The sequence below is a fragment of the Falco peregrinus genome, chromosome 12, assembly GCF_023634155.1.
Source record: "Falco peregrinus isolate bFalPer1 chromosome 12, bFalPer1.pri, whole genome shotgun sequence".
Lineage (NCBI taxonomy): Eukaryota > Metazoa > Chordata > Aves > Falconiformes > Falconidae > Falco > Falco peregrinus.
Window position 1 is genome coordinate 3577235 of NC_073732.1, and position 14520 is coordinate 3591754.

Consider the following 14520-nt stretch of genomic DNA (forward strand, 5'->3'; position numbering starts at 1 on the left):
TGGAGTGAGCAAATGGAGAAGTTTATTAGTTTGATAGAAATATTGAAAGAAATATTATGATAAGCAATGTGATTCAACAGAGAGGCAATGTAAAAGAAATATGCAACAAATGAGGAGGGGATATTCAGGAATTTATGGCTTAATTCGTGTTCTGTCTGTGGCATCTTCCACTAAAACATATTAAAATGCTGGTGGGTTTTTTTGTGCTGCCTTCTAACAGGGTGTCTAAAAGAGGAGATTTTAGGAGCTTCACATGGTGTAAATTGTAGTGGCTTATGCTTTAGTCCAGGTCGAAACTGGAAGTTCGTCACTTAAAAAGAGATCAGTGTTGCAAAAGAGAAGTCCTTGTGATTGAATTGAAACTGAACATCTCGAGCAAAGGTTTTAAGGACATGAATTTTCTTGGATTAACACCAAGAACAAACTAGCTCCTTCTCTGAGCACTAAGGAAAAAGGTAGGACATTAGGCTACGGTACACAGCTGTAAGAATGTTTCTGTCCCTTAACTCAATCTACGTTATGTTTTGCATGCTTGTCAGACTCATCTGTTTTGACAAAATTTGGGAAGCCTCCCAGAGCTATGTTACCACTGGTGTACTGTAAGTTTGCCTCGCTGCTGGAGAGTTTTGGATGCTATGTGAAAGCAACAGCTGTTACTTCCTTTTTTTTAGATATATATAAAAAAAACAACACCACAAAACAAAGCACAAAACCACACACACTTGTAGCTTTTCTCATTCGTTCTAACTATAGTTCAGGTTCCAGGAACTAAAGAGCTAACATTAAACTTTTGCATGCTTTGAGAACGTGGATTTACTTAGACCGCATTGCTAAAAAGTACCGTGCCTGGCTAGTAATTGTTCTCTCAAATAAAATTAGAGACAAAATAAAATGAGTATTATAAAAGTTTTTTTTATTTTTTTAAATAAAACTGAGTCAAATATTCACCTACCCAAAACCTGTTGTTACAAAAAAATCATTGATATTTTGCTTCAGAGTACTGGATTATAAATGAAAACTGTAAAATGTCTCTCTCCAGATTACCTGATTAGAAAATCCAGTATACCATGTAAGACACTGCAAAACTTCACCTTCTTTAATTACAAGTTGAGTGTGATTCTTTCTAAAATAGCAGATTCGCCTGCATAGTTAAGAGAAAGCAGAAGTGAGGTAAAGAGAGGGTTTTGTATTCCCTATTTCCTTGAAAGTTTAAGGTTTCCACTAGACAGTGTCATAGCAGCAGCAGAAATTTCAGGGCAAAATACTGTCCAAGTGAAAAGCACCCTTTGGAATACATCTCTTCAAGGTTTCAAATGCAGAAACCATTATTTAAAGGAATTTTTATTGGCTCTCCACTTAAACCATTTCTTCCCTGCTTTTCCCCTACTAAGTAGTTACTGCTTTATTTCACTAAGAATTTCTGTAAGTGTCTCTTAAGGAAAATGCTTCTGTTTGGCTTTGCAGCCCTGCGGGACCATTACCCAGGGACAGTTCAGCTTCAGGCAGACAGATAGCTGAGGCAGCAGCAGTGATCCACGTCAGCTGCCACCTTTCATGGTCCCTTCTCGGGCATTTTATTTGAAGCACTCCAGCAAGCAGTGAGCTTATTATGCGTGCTGGGTTCAGTAGTGCTGCACCTCCACCAGCAGCAGTCCAGTGCTTCAGCAGGGTACAGCGCTTGCCAGCTGCTGTCCCTGGACTACACGTGGACAGGAAAGCAGTTATATAGAGGAGGAGGTCCAAAACCTGCTGCCCTGCTTTCATCCAGAGAGGAAAAAGGTGGCTTGCCTGGCTAAAAAATTACCACTGCTGAGTTAGGTAATTGATTAATACCCAGTTACTCCATTTGGGTTTAGAGTAAATCTTTGTTTCCTCACAGTCTCACCGCTAAATTAGAAAGTTTTACATGTGATACCTGTTCTGATGCTGTGGGTTGCTTTTTTTGAAAAAGGAAACACCATCTTGATTACATAATGTTAGCATCAAGCACGTTGTATTTGAGTCTTGCAAGTTTTAATAAATTTAGCAATGTAATATTCTGGCGGGGAGAGATGATACCACCGGTTTCCCATATGGGAAATTGAAATATATGCTTCTTGTATCAAATGCACAAAATTGCATAGGGCATTCCCTGGGGGAGTCAGGAACCAAGGCGGGTGTTGCAGGCTCTGGGGTAATGTTTTGATCCGTGGGACAGCCGCCTTTGCTGGTTCTTGAAAGACAGAAATTTGAGTGATAAAACAGGGAGGGCGTGTTGCCTGCTTTTCAAACCATTTTCTGCCAAGGCAGGTCAGAGCACTTTTGTAGAACGTGTAGATCAGTTACTGAGATTTTATTAAAAATCAGTATTCTGGGAACTCAATGGCAGCCCATTCTGTTCTGTTTAGCTGAAAGTTAACAAAACGGTGTTCCCAGAGCTGTACTAATCTTCCTTGTTGTTGCTGGTGCTGATCAAGATGTCTTGGCATGGTCAAAGGTATTTGCAGGACATTAAAACAGGGAAAATGGAAAAACAAATTTAAAAACTTTGGAGTATCCTTTAAAAACTACATTAAATGGATAAGGAAAAAAAAACTTAAAAGCATAGGTTGTTTAATACATAAATATGGAAAATCTGATAACAACAATTGTAACAGATGAGATAAAAATAAATTGAGATACCTTAAGTATTAATTAAATGGCTGAAGGCCAAAAGCCGCTTTCTGCTCTCAACAGTGTAGTCCTATTGGAATACCAGCTGGAGTAAAAGGATCAGGATTTGGCCCTGCATCTGCCAGCCACTACTAAATAAGGCTCCTTGCAGAATTCAGTAGCAGAGTTGATGGAAATCCAGACACAGTGGGAGGAAGCTGTCGTTCTCTCAGCCTCCTCGACACAAAGGCAGAGGATTCAGTTTTCTTCCTCAAGGTATAACTTTCATTCTCCCATGTCCTGAAGTTCTCATACCAGTACTTTCTGCTGGGTTTTCCTTCCTACTTGGCCAAGATCTCCTTGACATTTAGCAGTATAGGAAGGATGGAGTGGTTATGATCATGAGGATGAGATCCGCAGCTGTATTCTGGATGTGCTTTCCCTTACGTTCACTATTCCTGTAATAGCACCGATTGCACCTACCCAGCCTGATACTTTCATACCAAATGGCCCTGACATGCTGCAATGGTAAGTGCCTGGCTGATTCTGCCTGCCGGTGAAGTGGTTGGGTGGGCTTAGATGGGCAGTGGTGGGTTTTGGTAATAATTGGGCTCTCTGAATGAATAAGAGTGTTACTTAAGCTCTAGTGGTACAGGCTGCAGCATTAGAGGGTTCTGTGTACAATGCTGTGATTCAAAATGACTTTATATTGCTGCATTTCAGCAGCAGGGCTGTGTGCTGCTGAGTTGATACAGGGGCTTCTGTGGTGCTAGTGCATAGCTGTGTGACAGGCATGTCTCGGAGCTGAAGGTTTCACAGCAGGTAGTGTGTTTTGACATGTTTTGTGTATGGGGAAAATGCCCTAAGGAAGGGATGTAGTTGTGTATGTGTAATTTCGGATGGTAGAAAAAATAACAGCATATTTTTTGTGTTTTTCCTTAAACGTATAAAGTTCACATTTAATTAGTACCCTTTAAAATTTTATTCCATTCCAAGGTTTTCAGGTAGCTTTTAAACTGTTGCTTTTTTTGGCTTTCGTTGTCTCTGTGGATGGACTTGAACCCTTATCTTCCAGCTTTGCTATGGTTTGCTGGGATGACTTAAGCTTCGTGCTCAGTTCCCCTCTTGTGATAAATGTGTTTGGGAAGGATGCCTGAAGCCTATGGAAAGCATACTGAGGGCTTAAGCAGTTAGCGTGCCAGGAGTTGTCCAGCTACTAACTCATCCTGAATCAGTGTACTGGTGTGTTTTTCATTCTCCTAAGTAGCTGACCAGAGTATTCCTCTATTTTAAGTAATTCAGTTGGAACGCTCTAACTGAGCTCATTTTACCAGGGAGCTGTGTGATGATATGCTGGTATGTTTTATTTCCTTTCCCATATACGTACAACTTTGCTGCGTGCTTTCAAACTTGTTTTTCTTTGTTAATTTGTTCACTTCAGGTCGATGCATGCTGGTCCCTTTTAGAAGAGAATGATCCACAATAGTAGCAGGTGAATGTGGTATTGAAAAGGAGCTGGTTCACAGACCTGTTCTTTATTTTCCAGCTGCAGCATTAACTGAGGAAGAATTAAGTGTTTGAGCATTTGTTTATCTGTGCCAAGGCAGATTCTATCTCGTGCTGTTTCAGTACTTTATTTTCACTGCTGATCCTGAGAATAAGCTTGCATTTCCTGTTTCAGTGACATCTCAGCGACGCTATCAACGGATTGCTGCATGCTGCTCTGAATTCTGCTTGTAGTAGTTGCAGAGATGAGAGCTGCTAGCTGAGCTGCCCCTAGCCTCTCGCTGGGCATGCAGAGTCCAGCTAATTCAGCAGAGCTGGAGGGTACAGTAAGTGGGAGGATGAGGAGGATGGTTGTTGGGGGAGATTTTGCAGGCTTCCCCCTGTGGTTGTGTAAGGGGTCTGTGCTGTAATGTGACTTGGGTACTTCCCAGGTTATAAAGCATAGGTTATTAAAACAAAAAGGTATTAGTGTACACTAAAAGCCTAGACAGTACCCCCTTCAGGAGTGGAGAGCTTGGCTTCTGTTACTAGATCATTGACTCACAGCCCTAGCTTCTATTTTGACGTTTGACTCCTGCGGCTGACCTCTGATTTTCTTTTGTTTTTCCCCTCTTCTGGAGTCTTTCTGTTGCAGTGACTTCACATAATGTCTTGCCCTTTTGATACCAGTCGGAGAAATCTTAATGCAGTCTTCACTTCAGCAAGAGTCAGTTGCATTTAACGTAGTATTCCTAAACAGGACTACACAACCTGTAGTGTGCTCCCCTATAGATCTGTATAGCTCTCTGCGTGTCCTGTACTTACAGTTGCTCTACTGATCCAGATTTCCCCCTCCAAGCTTCCTGGAGTTAATTTCTAGGGTGTGACCACTGTCTGGTGGAAGGATGTTGCTCTCAGATTAGCTTGTTAACCCCTAGCCTTTTGACCTTTCATGTCTTATTCTACGGACTTGGCTAGATTTATTCCTGTAGTTTCTTTGTTGGATTTACTGTATTCCATTTGATTTCTGAATAGTTATTAGCTCCAAATTTATGACCACAAAGAGCTTTTATGGAACCAGCTACTAAACCCGTTCTACCCACAACAAGGTACAGCATTCCGGATTTGTACCTGCCCTAGTGTGGCAAGACTATCTTGCCATGTTTAAGTGACTGCAGATCTACTCCCATCGTTTTTGCCACAGCTTACCCAAAGTCAGTGACTAGATGAGGTTGCTTGGTCCCTGGGGATCAGCTGCCTGTAAAATTCCTTAGTAAGCATATATAAAGATAGCCTGTCAGTTCTGCATATGCTTTTTCGTTTTGTTTTCTCTCTTCTCTATGCATTTGATGCTTTCTTTAGTCAGTTACTTGTTTGGCATAAGCACCCTGCTCGAAGTTTTATAATACATACAAATAGAAACAGTCTGTACCCTGAAGTTTTTACATTCTGAAGACACATGGAAAACAGAAATCCAGATGCTGGGGACTTACTTTGGTATTTGGGATTCTTTAGTTGCTGTTTAGATGGTTTTGAATGATTTTGCTTTTTACCTTGTACACAGTTCTTTTTCTGCACTGGAAGGAAGTATCCGTGGAGAAAAATCTTATTTCAGATACGCTGCACTGAATAACTGCCCATAAGAATATGTCATGATCTCAGCTGTAAAATAGGTTGCATTGTTCTTTCACTGTCTGTATCGAACCCAGTTTGGAGCCTCCCTGTGCCAAAGGACACTTGCCAGCTTGACAGCTGGGTATGGTTGATAGTCGCCTTCAGTCTGGCTAGCAGGGTCTTGTTTTCCAGATTAGGAAATTAGTTCTATCGAGGGCCCTACTTCCAAATGGGGCAAGAGGCTGAAGCTTCAGGAAAGGATGGGCTACTCCTGTGTTTCACAGTGCTATGTGCAAGAGAACAAGGGATGCTGAAATCTGACGTGATCATTCTTTTTACTAGAATCATGCACATTATCAGTATAGAAAGCATTTAATCTGTGTAGGCTGGCTCTCTGATCTGTTGTGGGTTACTGAATATGGAGACACCTCAGACAAGTAATGCTGCAAAAAATACGACGGTGTCTTGCTGGTTTTGTGAATGACTGCTGTTAATCGTGTGGCTTCTTGTTCTTGCAAGGTGGGACTGTGTGAAGGGGAAGCAGTGAAGCACAAGGCCGTCCCTGGCTTAAGTCCTTAAATTAAGTCCTGTGAGTTGTTTGCAATCATTTCCATTGAGGTCAGTGGCAAAACTTTTCTCTCATCAGTTCAAGATCAGGCCTAAAGCCTGCACCCGCTTTGACAGGAGAAATCTGAGAACATATTATTTCTCTTCCTAAATGTCAAGTTTTAAAAGGGGATGAGTTGGGGGGGAGGGTTGCGTATTGCTCACCGTGAACTGCATCTTTTTTCTGCAGGAAGTTGCTTTTCTTCAAGGCCGAAGATAAATAGTGAAATGCTAGAAATTTCCTAGGCCCTGCCTTTCAGCTGTCTAATTGTGTTCTTTGCAGAGACGCTAAGACTCTCTGCTATGTGCAGCGTTGCTTTAAACTGCCCATTTGTTCAGTAACCTTTTTCACACTGTCTTGTAATATGATAAAAGGGGGTCACTGTTGAAACTAGTAGCACATCATTGTAGGCTTGATCCAAGAAGACACTTCCTTTTTTCACGGTGTTGTCTGCCCAGGGAGTGCCATGCCACAGGGCACTGTGCTGGAGAGAAACTCGGCTGGATAGAAAGCAGTCTGCGTAGTTCCAGCACAAACCGTTTTTATATTTATCCTTGATAGGATGCATGTAATCAAACCTCATGATGTTTCAGGGCAGTCGCTTTTCCTGTAGGATCCAATACATGACACTAAAAATAGATTTAACTCTCTTTTTTTTGTTGTGGGAGAAGTAATTTCACTTTTGTCCTGATGAATTACATGCCTAGTAATCTGATCAGAGTGGATCTTCAATTTAAAAAGCTACAGAGGCTGGTGAGCAGAAACGACTGTTCATCTCCCCCTTTATTTCATTTGGTGTCACTTTGCTGTCAAGTCCTTTCCCTCGTTAATTTTCTTCAGCTGTGTTCCTCTGCAAGTAGCAAGTCCTTTGGCTGTAAAATTAAAATAGAGGAGGAGAAAGGCAGCAATGTCTGAATCATTTTATAAAGTCATCTTGGTCTTATCTCCAGCCCTTTCCGCACAAACCCACCAAACTCTTGACTGAGCTGTGTGCCTATAAATAGAACAGCCGCTCTCGTGCAGAGATGGGCAGCGCTGAACCAGAGCCTTGTTTTCTCTGAGCAGTGCGTGCATGCGAGAGCTCGCTTCTTACTGGCCTTTCATGTCTGAGTTACGTAGCTGTGAGGTTTTCTATAGATAGAGGCTGGCAAATGGCATAAACTGCTACTTAAGGAGGGGCAAGGTGACCTCTGGGATTGTTGCTTTTTGGTTAAAAAAAAAAAAAAAAAAGAGGGTTCTGTTCTGTTTAAAAGAGGAATGGAGGAATGCACATCTTGTGCAGAGGTGAGTGAGCCCTGCCGAGGTGAGGGGAGCCACTCGGGAGCTGAGCGTGGCAGGCGGGAGCTGTGGGAGCCGAGGGAAAGCAGAGGCGTTGTTTTGCTGTGAGTTACTGTTGTGGTGGGCTGGCCGTGAGTTTGAGCGGCCAGAGTGCTGCCGACTGAGCTTGGGGGCCGCGGGGCTCTGGCTGACCCCAGTTTAAGCGTATCTGTGAACAAGCATAGCAACAGAGCTCTGAAATCTCCTGCAAGTTGTTATTTTTTGATCGGACTCCTAGCTGACTTGGTTTCTTTAGGTTTTGCATCCTGGAAGTCCTCCCCAGGATTTTTAATTCCTCTCTGACTTTGGTTCATGGCTTTGCAGAGTTCAGTAGCTACTTTCTCTGTCTCATTTTTTAATTGTATGTTTTGTCCAAGGAATGCAGACAATCACTCCATGTGTCTGTCTTAATCTGGAAAATCTCTTACCGCTTTCCTATTTTCTTCCCTGTAGAAAGTGAACTGCAGAAATGTGTGATTTCTTTAGCATGATAATTTAGATCCTGTTGCTCTACATTTCTCTGTGATGCTCAGGTGCTGGAGGTTAAAGTAACTCACCAGAGAGAGAGATTCTAGTAGGACTCTATAGAGTTGGGCAGTGCTGGTTGTTCTGCTTGGCAGGTGGGAGATGGAGACACGCAGAGTGAAAATTGCTTTATTGGGATCTTGTAAAAGTCTGTGGCAGAGTAGGAGCCTGAATGCACCTTCCCTGCTTCCACACGAGTGCCACACGAGTGCCTTCAGCTCTGGCCTCGCCTTCAGGGTCGTTTCAGTGAGGGATGCTGTTGGGTCAGTCTTTGAACTCCATTTTCTCTTACACTGAAGTTTCAGGTTAAGATCATGGCTGAGTTTCAGATTCTTTACATAGTAGCAGATCCAAGTTAGTTTAACATCTTGTTTCTGGGTATTGCTATAGTGTGTTTAACTTCTGGACCCTAAAGCCACTCCCAGAGATGCCTGCTGGCTTCTTGGAGTGTATTCCTACTGCTGTGTCCCTGCTGTGACTTGTGGAAGCGGGTTGCCAAGATGTCTTTCGGTGACTGCTTCAGCATTGCGGGGAGCTGATGTGGGAGACGGCCATTTTTCGATTTGCGTGTAGTCTTCGATCATGCATTTTCATTATCTCCTTCCATTCTGCTGGAAATACCGTAGATTTGGCAATTCCTGGTTGAACCAGGCAGGCACACTACATTGGTGTTTGTCTGAGCACTGACAGGTGTTTCTGCCAATGTGCAGAGGGCTTAGTGAAACAGCGGTGAGGAGCAATGAGGTTTGGGGTTCACTAGCCTTGGAGTTGGCCAGGTCCCAGGCTCCAAGGCAGATGATGTTTCTTTTGAAGGAGACAGGGGAGTTCTAACCCTTTTCTCTTTCCCCACGTGGTGGAGGAAGGTGTATAGTGACTGCTGTGGCCAGCAGGTCTCCTTCAGATCTGGGGGTATGTGGAAACCCACTCTTCCCCAGCCGATTCATGAGCAGAGGCATCACCGTGGTGGTCCAGGCCCTGTGATCTCTCAGGGCAGTTTAAGGATGGCTCAATCTAGGAAGAGAGGCATGTATTGTCAAACGGATGTTTCTTCTTATAGTCAGCGTTTTTTTTCCAAGTGCTTTTTGAGGAAACTTTGAGCTTGGCAAGGGCCAGTGTGTGTGGAAAGTATTAAAATCTGCAGCTGTTACAAAAAGGAAAGACCCGCATTAGGAATATATATAGCATTTTAAAAGCAAGTTTAGTGCCTTGGAAAGGATTTCTAAAATGAACTAAACCCTGTGGATCAGTAAGAGTATTTATTTTGTGCTCTGTAGTAGCCTGGCAGTGCTGGCAGTGTACATTTAACACTGAATTAATTGATACTCATCGGTGACCTGAGTCTGTAACTAACCTGAGTTCCACTGAGACCTCTGGTATGTTAAAGCTGTGTCATTTTCCTGGCATCAAGATACAGAATAACCTGTCTTACAAGATTGTTGGACCATTTGTTTCCTGTATTTTAACTGTGTGTTTATCACATTGGGCTCTTTCAGCAAGAAGTTTCTGAGGGCTGTTTCTTGGGGAGAGGTTTCCCATGGCACTGAGGTGTGACATACCATTTGCAGCACCTAGGCAGTAACAGCTTCAGTCAGTGATTTGGGGATGAACCCTTAGCTCAGACTTTTCTGCCTTTTGTCTTTCTAAGCTGCAGTTTTTTAGATTATTTTCATGTAGCTGTTGGTATTCAAAATCTGTCCTCAGTGAAAGAATCAAATGCATTTGACGAAGTAGAATGAAGTGCATGTGGATTAAATATATACCTCCATGTATGCATAGTATGTGAGCAAGCATATGGGACCGCGTATGCTGGTATGTCAATCTAGTTATAAAGCAGTTTAAGGAAAAAAAAAAAAAGGCAGTGTGCGTAGACAGTTTTGGCACTCCAGCCCTGGGAAATGGCAGCCAGCCAGAGAGTACTGAGGCAGGGCCAAGAGTATCTGAAGAATACCAAATGCTGAAGTTGGATATAGCTCCTTCTTCGCTGTAGTTTTGCTCTTCACCCTGTGGGCCTGCAGCTTGCCAGCTCTGTGCCAGGTAGATGCTGATAATTTCAGAAGGAAGAAATGGAAATAGGGACGGATATACTGTGGTGTATATGTGCTTGTAATCAAATGGCAATTAAATGAAAGGTACAATTACCTGCAACTGAAATCTGACCTCTGAGTTTAACTGTTATGCTCCCTGAGTCATTGTTAGACTTTGAAATGCTCATTCAGTCATAAGTTATTTATTGTTTTTGGTATTGTGATAGCACTGGAGACAAGGATAAAACTGCACCTCAGTGTGGGTTATGCGTTGCGACAGTTTAATCTTAAATTTGCATGGTTTTTTGAATGAATTTAAGTGCTTCCAGCAGAGGGCACTAAGATTATTGATCTCAAGTGCTAGTACAGATACATCGTGGGAAAGCATAAAAGATGCCTGAAAGTAAAACGTTTCACCCCTCTCTCCTCGTTGTTTTGTAGACTATCATAAAAGAGGGGATGCTGATGAAACAGACCAGCTCCTTCCAGCGCTGGAAGAGACGATATTTTAAGCTACGAGGACGAACACTCTACTATGCAAAAACTGCTAAGGTAAGGTCTTGGCAATACATAGGAGTCCGAGGAAAGAAAGAGTGGTGAAGCTTTGGAGGCAGATGAGTGTCTGTGAGAAGGCAGCCCTCAACAGGGAAAAGAGCACGTGCTTTGTAAGCACCTGTCTTCAGGTTTTGTAGCTACTAGAGGATCCCTGTGTTTTGCTTCATGCTTGGAAGTCCTTCATTTTTAAGTAAAACATGATGTGGACCTGTGGTACTGATTTTTCCACATCCCACACTCCCCACCCCCCCAACTTGGTGCATTCTAGTAGAGAATAGGCTCTGAATCAAGAAGCTGAAAAAGAAAGGAGAAAATATGAATGAAAATCAGCAGTGCTAAGTTAATTGTCAGACTCAACGATCTTAAAGGTCTTTTCGAACCTAAATGATTCTATGAAAATAAGAAATTGAGGAGACAAGGAAGGCTATAATTTATAAAATCAGAGATGACATGCATCTGGTTTAGGATGTTGATAGTCAGCTAGATATAAATCTGTCTCCTTTCAGAAGAGCGAAGCCTACAATTATTTTTTTTTTGTAAATAATCCCGTAATAAAAATGAAGTCATTGTGTTCACCAACTGAAGACAGGCAAGTGTGAGCCTCACTGTATAGAACTAGACTTCCAAGTCCTTCGTATTGTTGGTGCTGGGCCTTTCCTTCAGATCACAAAAGGCTGTGTAGGAGTGTGCTAGGCAGACATACAGGCATGTATGGCCCTTTGGGTCTGCTGCTTATACATTGGATTCAGTAATTCATTGGGGTTTTGATTTTTTTTTCTTTCCAGTCCATTATTTTTGATGAGGTGGATCTGACAGATGCCAGTGTGGCAGAATCTAGCACAAAGAATGTCAACAACAGCTTCACGGTAGGATTTTTTGTATTATTTTCCATTTCTTCTTGCATCTTTCCCTTCTCTTTTGCAAAGTTATAAACAACTGAACAATCTTCACAGCCTCTTTCACAAAAAAAAATTAAAAATCATAAACTTCTTTTTCCTTACAACTTCATAGCTCTTCTCCACGCACATGGGAAATACCTTGGGTTACTATGTATAGTGCTAAAACTTTGCATTCAGGGATTTTCTCACCTGTAAGCTAGGAGGGTTTAATAGGATCTATTTACATAGTGGGACAGAAAAAAAAATGTTCTGCTGTGGGATTTAGGGGGGGTGTTGATGTTTATGCTGGAGATCTTGCTAAAAGAATTTAGTTTTCCCTTAAGGCATTAAAATATTTGAACTTCTTTCTCTGACTTTATTTGTATGTGGCTGTACGTATGTTTATATATGCACACTATATATAGTGGCAAAGCAAAAGAAGGAACAAGAAAAAGAAACAGAAATAACTGTAGAATTGGTTTAGGATACTTGTTAGCCATGGAATATTTGCAATCTGGAAATGTGCAGGTGTCACTGCTTCATTTTCTCCAGTTTTAGTAACCGAGAGAAAAAATGATTGTATTTCTGAGGTGCAGGTGTTCTGTGAGGCCCATTTTGGGGAAAGTGCCTGGTGTGCAGAAAAAAGCCATTAACAGCAGCCACGCAGCATGAGTGTCAAGCAGCAGTGTGAGCTTTGGAGTTGGGTAACAGCAGTAACCTCCATGCAGCCTCTGAGAAGCTTAAAAGGGAGGAGAGAGGAAGGTATGGACGAAGGAGGCAGTGTTGATCGAAGGCAAGGTGAAGGGAGGAGCAATCCAGGTGGAAGCAGGAAGCTGATCCTGTAGGATGGTGACCTGCAGGTGGTGACCAAGACTCAGTGGTGTGCCTTGTGCTGCAGCAGTAGTGGCCCACTGCTTTAAACATCTAGCAAAGAATGTTTCTGTTATGTAGCTGTAGCTTTTTGCTTTGCAGTACCTGTGCAAAGCAGCTCTGGTGCCCACCCAATGTCCACATGAAACCCCAACACTTTCTCAAAGTTTGAGAACACTTTCTGCATCCATAATTAGACAAGTAGGAGGCACATCTGGGTCTGATAGTAAATACTGATATCAGGTGTCTCTGTGTGTGTGTAGAGAGAAGGGTTTTGCAGTGATTTCATAAAGGGATATGTTTTCAAGAATGTGAAGTTATTTACCTGTTAATAAAGCATTTTTTTTATTGAGTCTTGCCTTGGTTTTCCCATATGTAAATAGAGACTGATTTTCAGGTGAACAAATGTACTGTTACTGTTTTACATACCTGAGAGAGATCTAATCTCTGTCAGGGATGCTATGTGGAGGGACAGGAGGAAATAGCATGTTTGCTCTCTCAGATTAGCCCATCTGAGTTCAACAGTGAAGAGATACTTCCAGGACTATGGTATCAGGTTCTGCCAGTCCCTGCCTTCGCTAGGAGGTAAAAAGTGTAGGATTACCTTGACACTCAAGTAGCAGGTATTTTGCACTGTTTCCAGCTGATCACTGTATCACGGGGCTCAGGTAAACTTCAAGAAAATCATCTCTCCTCTTAATTTCTATCTACTCTTTCTGTCATGTTTACAGAGGAGTTTGACTGTGGTTTACCGTGAGCTATAAAAATACTTAGAAAATCAGAAGTTTGCTGTTGTTTGGTCTGCCACATCACTGCTGTCAGTGCTTTGGGTTCCTTGCAGTCTTGCAATTTTCTCTTGGCTTTCTTGTAGGTGACCTGTTCCCCTGCTCTATCTTCCCAGCTTGGTTCCTTTCTAAAATTTAGAGTTCTTTGATGCATGTTTCTTCCTATTTCAAATCAGTGGGACTCACTATTGAGTTTTTATCCTAAGCTGAAAACATCCAACATTTGGTGTTGTATAGCAGATACAAGTTATTCTGGAGTTTCAGATGTTCTGGTTTTGGTTTTGTTTCTGTGTTTTCTTCAATGGAAGCTGGTAGTTTGGGATTTACAGAAGAGTGGTTTCTTTCTGAGGGAACTCATCCTCAGTCCAGCCATCTCTACTGCTTAGTGTATAGATTCTGCAGGTCAGGTTGCATGAATGATACTCCTAAGGTACCAACAAAGGAGACGGGAAACAAAAACGCTAGATAAACCACTCAGAGGAGCAATTGTGGATCCAAAGCAAAGAGGTAATAGTGACCAGGCAAATGAGAAATGGGTGAAAGGGCAGTAAGGGGGGGGGGGGGGGGGGGGAGGCAACGCCATGAGAGAAGAAAACCACAGCATGATGCCCACAAAGGTATGTTGCATAAACAGAGGAATAAGGTAAAAAAATAGAGCTGGCAGTAAACCTTTTTACATAGGACATAAGTCTGACAGCTAATTTGTTTGCTGTCAGCAGGCAGGAGAGCGAGAAAAGTGAGTATTAAGACTCATACCTCTTCCTCTAAAAAGACGCGTGTAATACAGGTTCCACTGTTGTTTACTTGGTTAATTTTGCACAGATTTCTTCAGTAAGTGTATCCTGTTTGCAGTGGGGACAGTTTTCAGTACTGCTACTTGGAGGTAGTGGATATGTGGCTACAGAATGGGCTGGGAGCATGTGACTAGGGGCATCATATGTGGCTACAGAATGGGCTGGGAGCATGTGACTAGGGGCATCTTTGAGCTTAAGATGTTGTACAGCTCTGTCCCCTGAGAGGTGTAAAGGAAAAGCTTTATGTTTAGCTATTGTTCCTTTAGGTCAGGCAGTGTGGCTGGGAGTTATTTAGCAGGAAGCCTCTGGGAGCAAATCATGAGCAGCCCTGCACCAGGCCTCTCTTCTTTCAGGAGAGCTGTAGATGTAATATTTGCTGATTCTGTCACAATTCTGCTACCTCTGTCCTTCTAGGTCATCTGTCTAGAAGGTAAA

The 14520-nt window shown here is 42.4% G+C and overlaps 1 protein-coding gene across 5 annotated transcripts in view; it reads left to right on the forward strand.

Annotated features, from left to right (window-relative positions):
- The window catches only part of DGKD (diacylglycerol kinase delta), a 62478-nt gene that overhangs the window by 5236 nt on the left and 42722 nt on the right, over positions 1-14520 (forward strand). For 3 of the 5 annotated variants that reach the window (XR_008749386.1, XM_055817106.1, XM_055817108.1), the window contains exons 2-3: positions 10645-10755; positions 11544-11624. Coding sequence is in view for 4 of the 5 variants with exons in the window: in XM_055817106.1 (XP_055673081.1) it covers positions 10645-10755; positions 11544-11624 (192 nt within the window). In the remaining variant the exon portion in view is untranslated. The other 2 variants (XM_055817109.1, XM_055817110.1) reach the window with 2 other exon arrangements.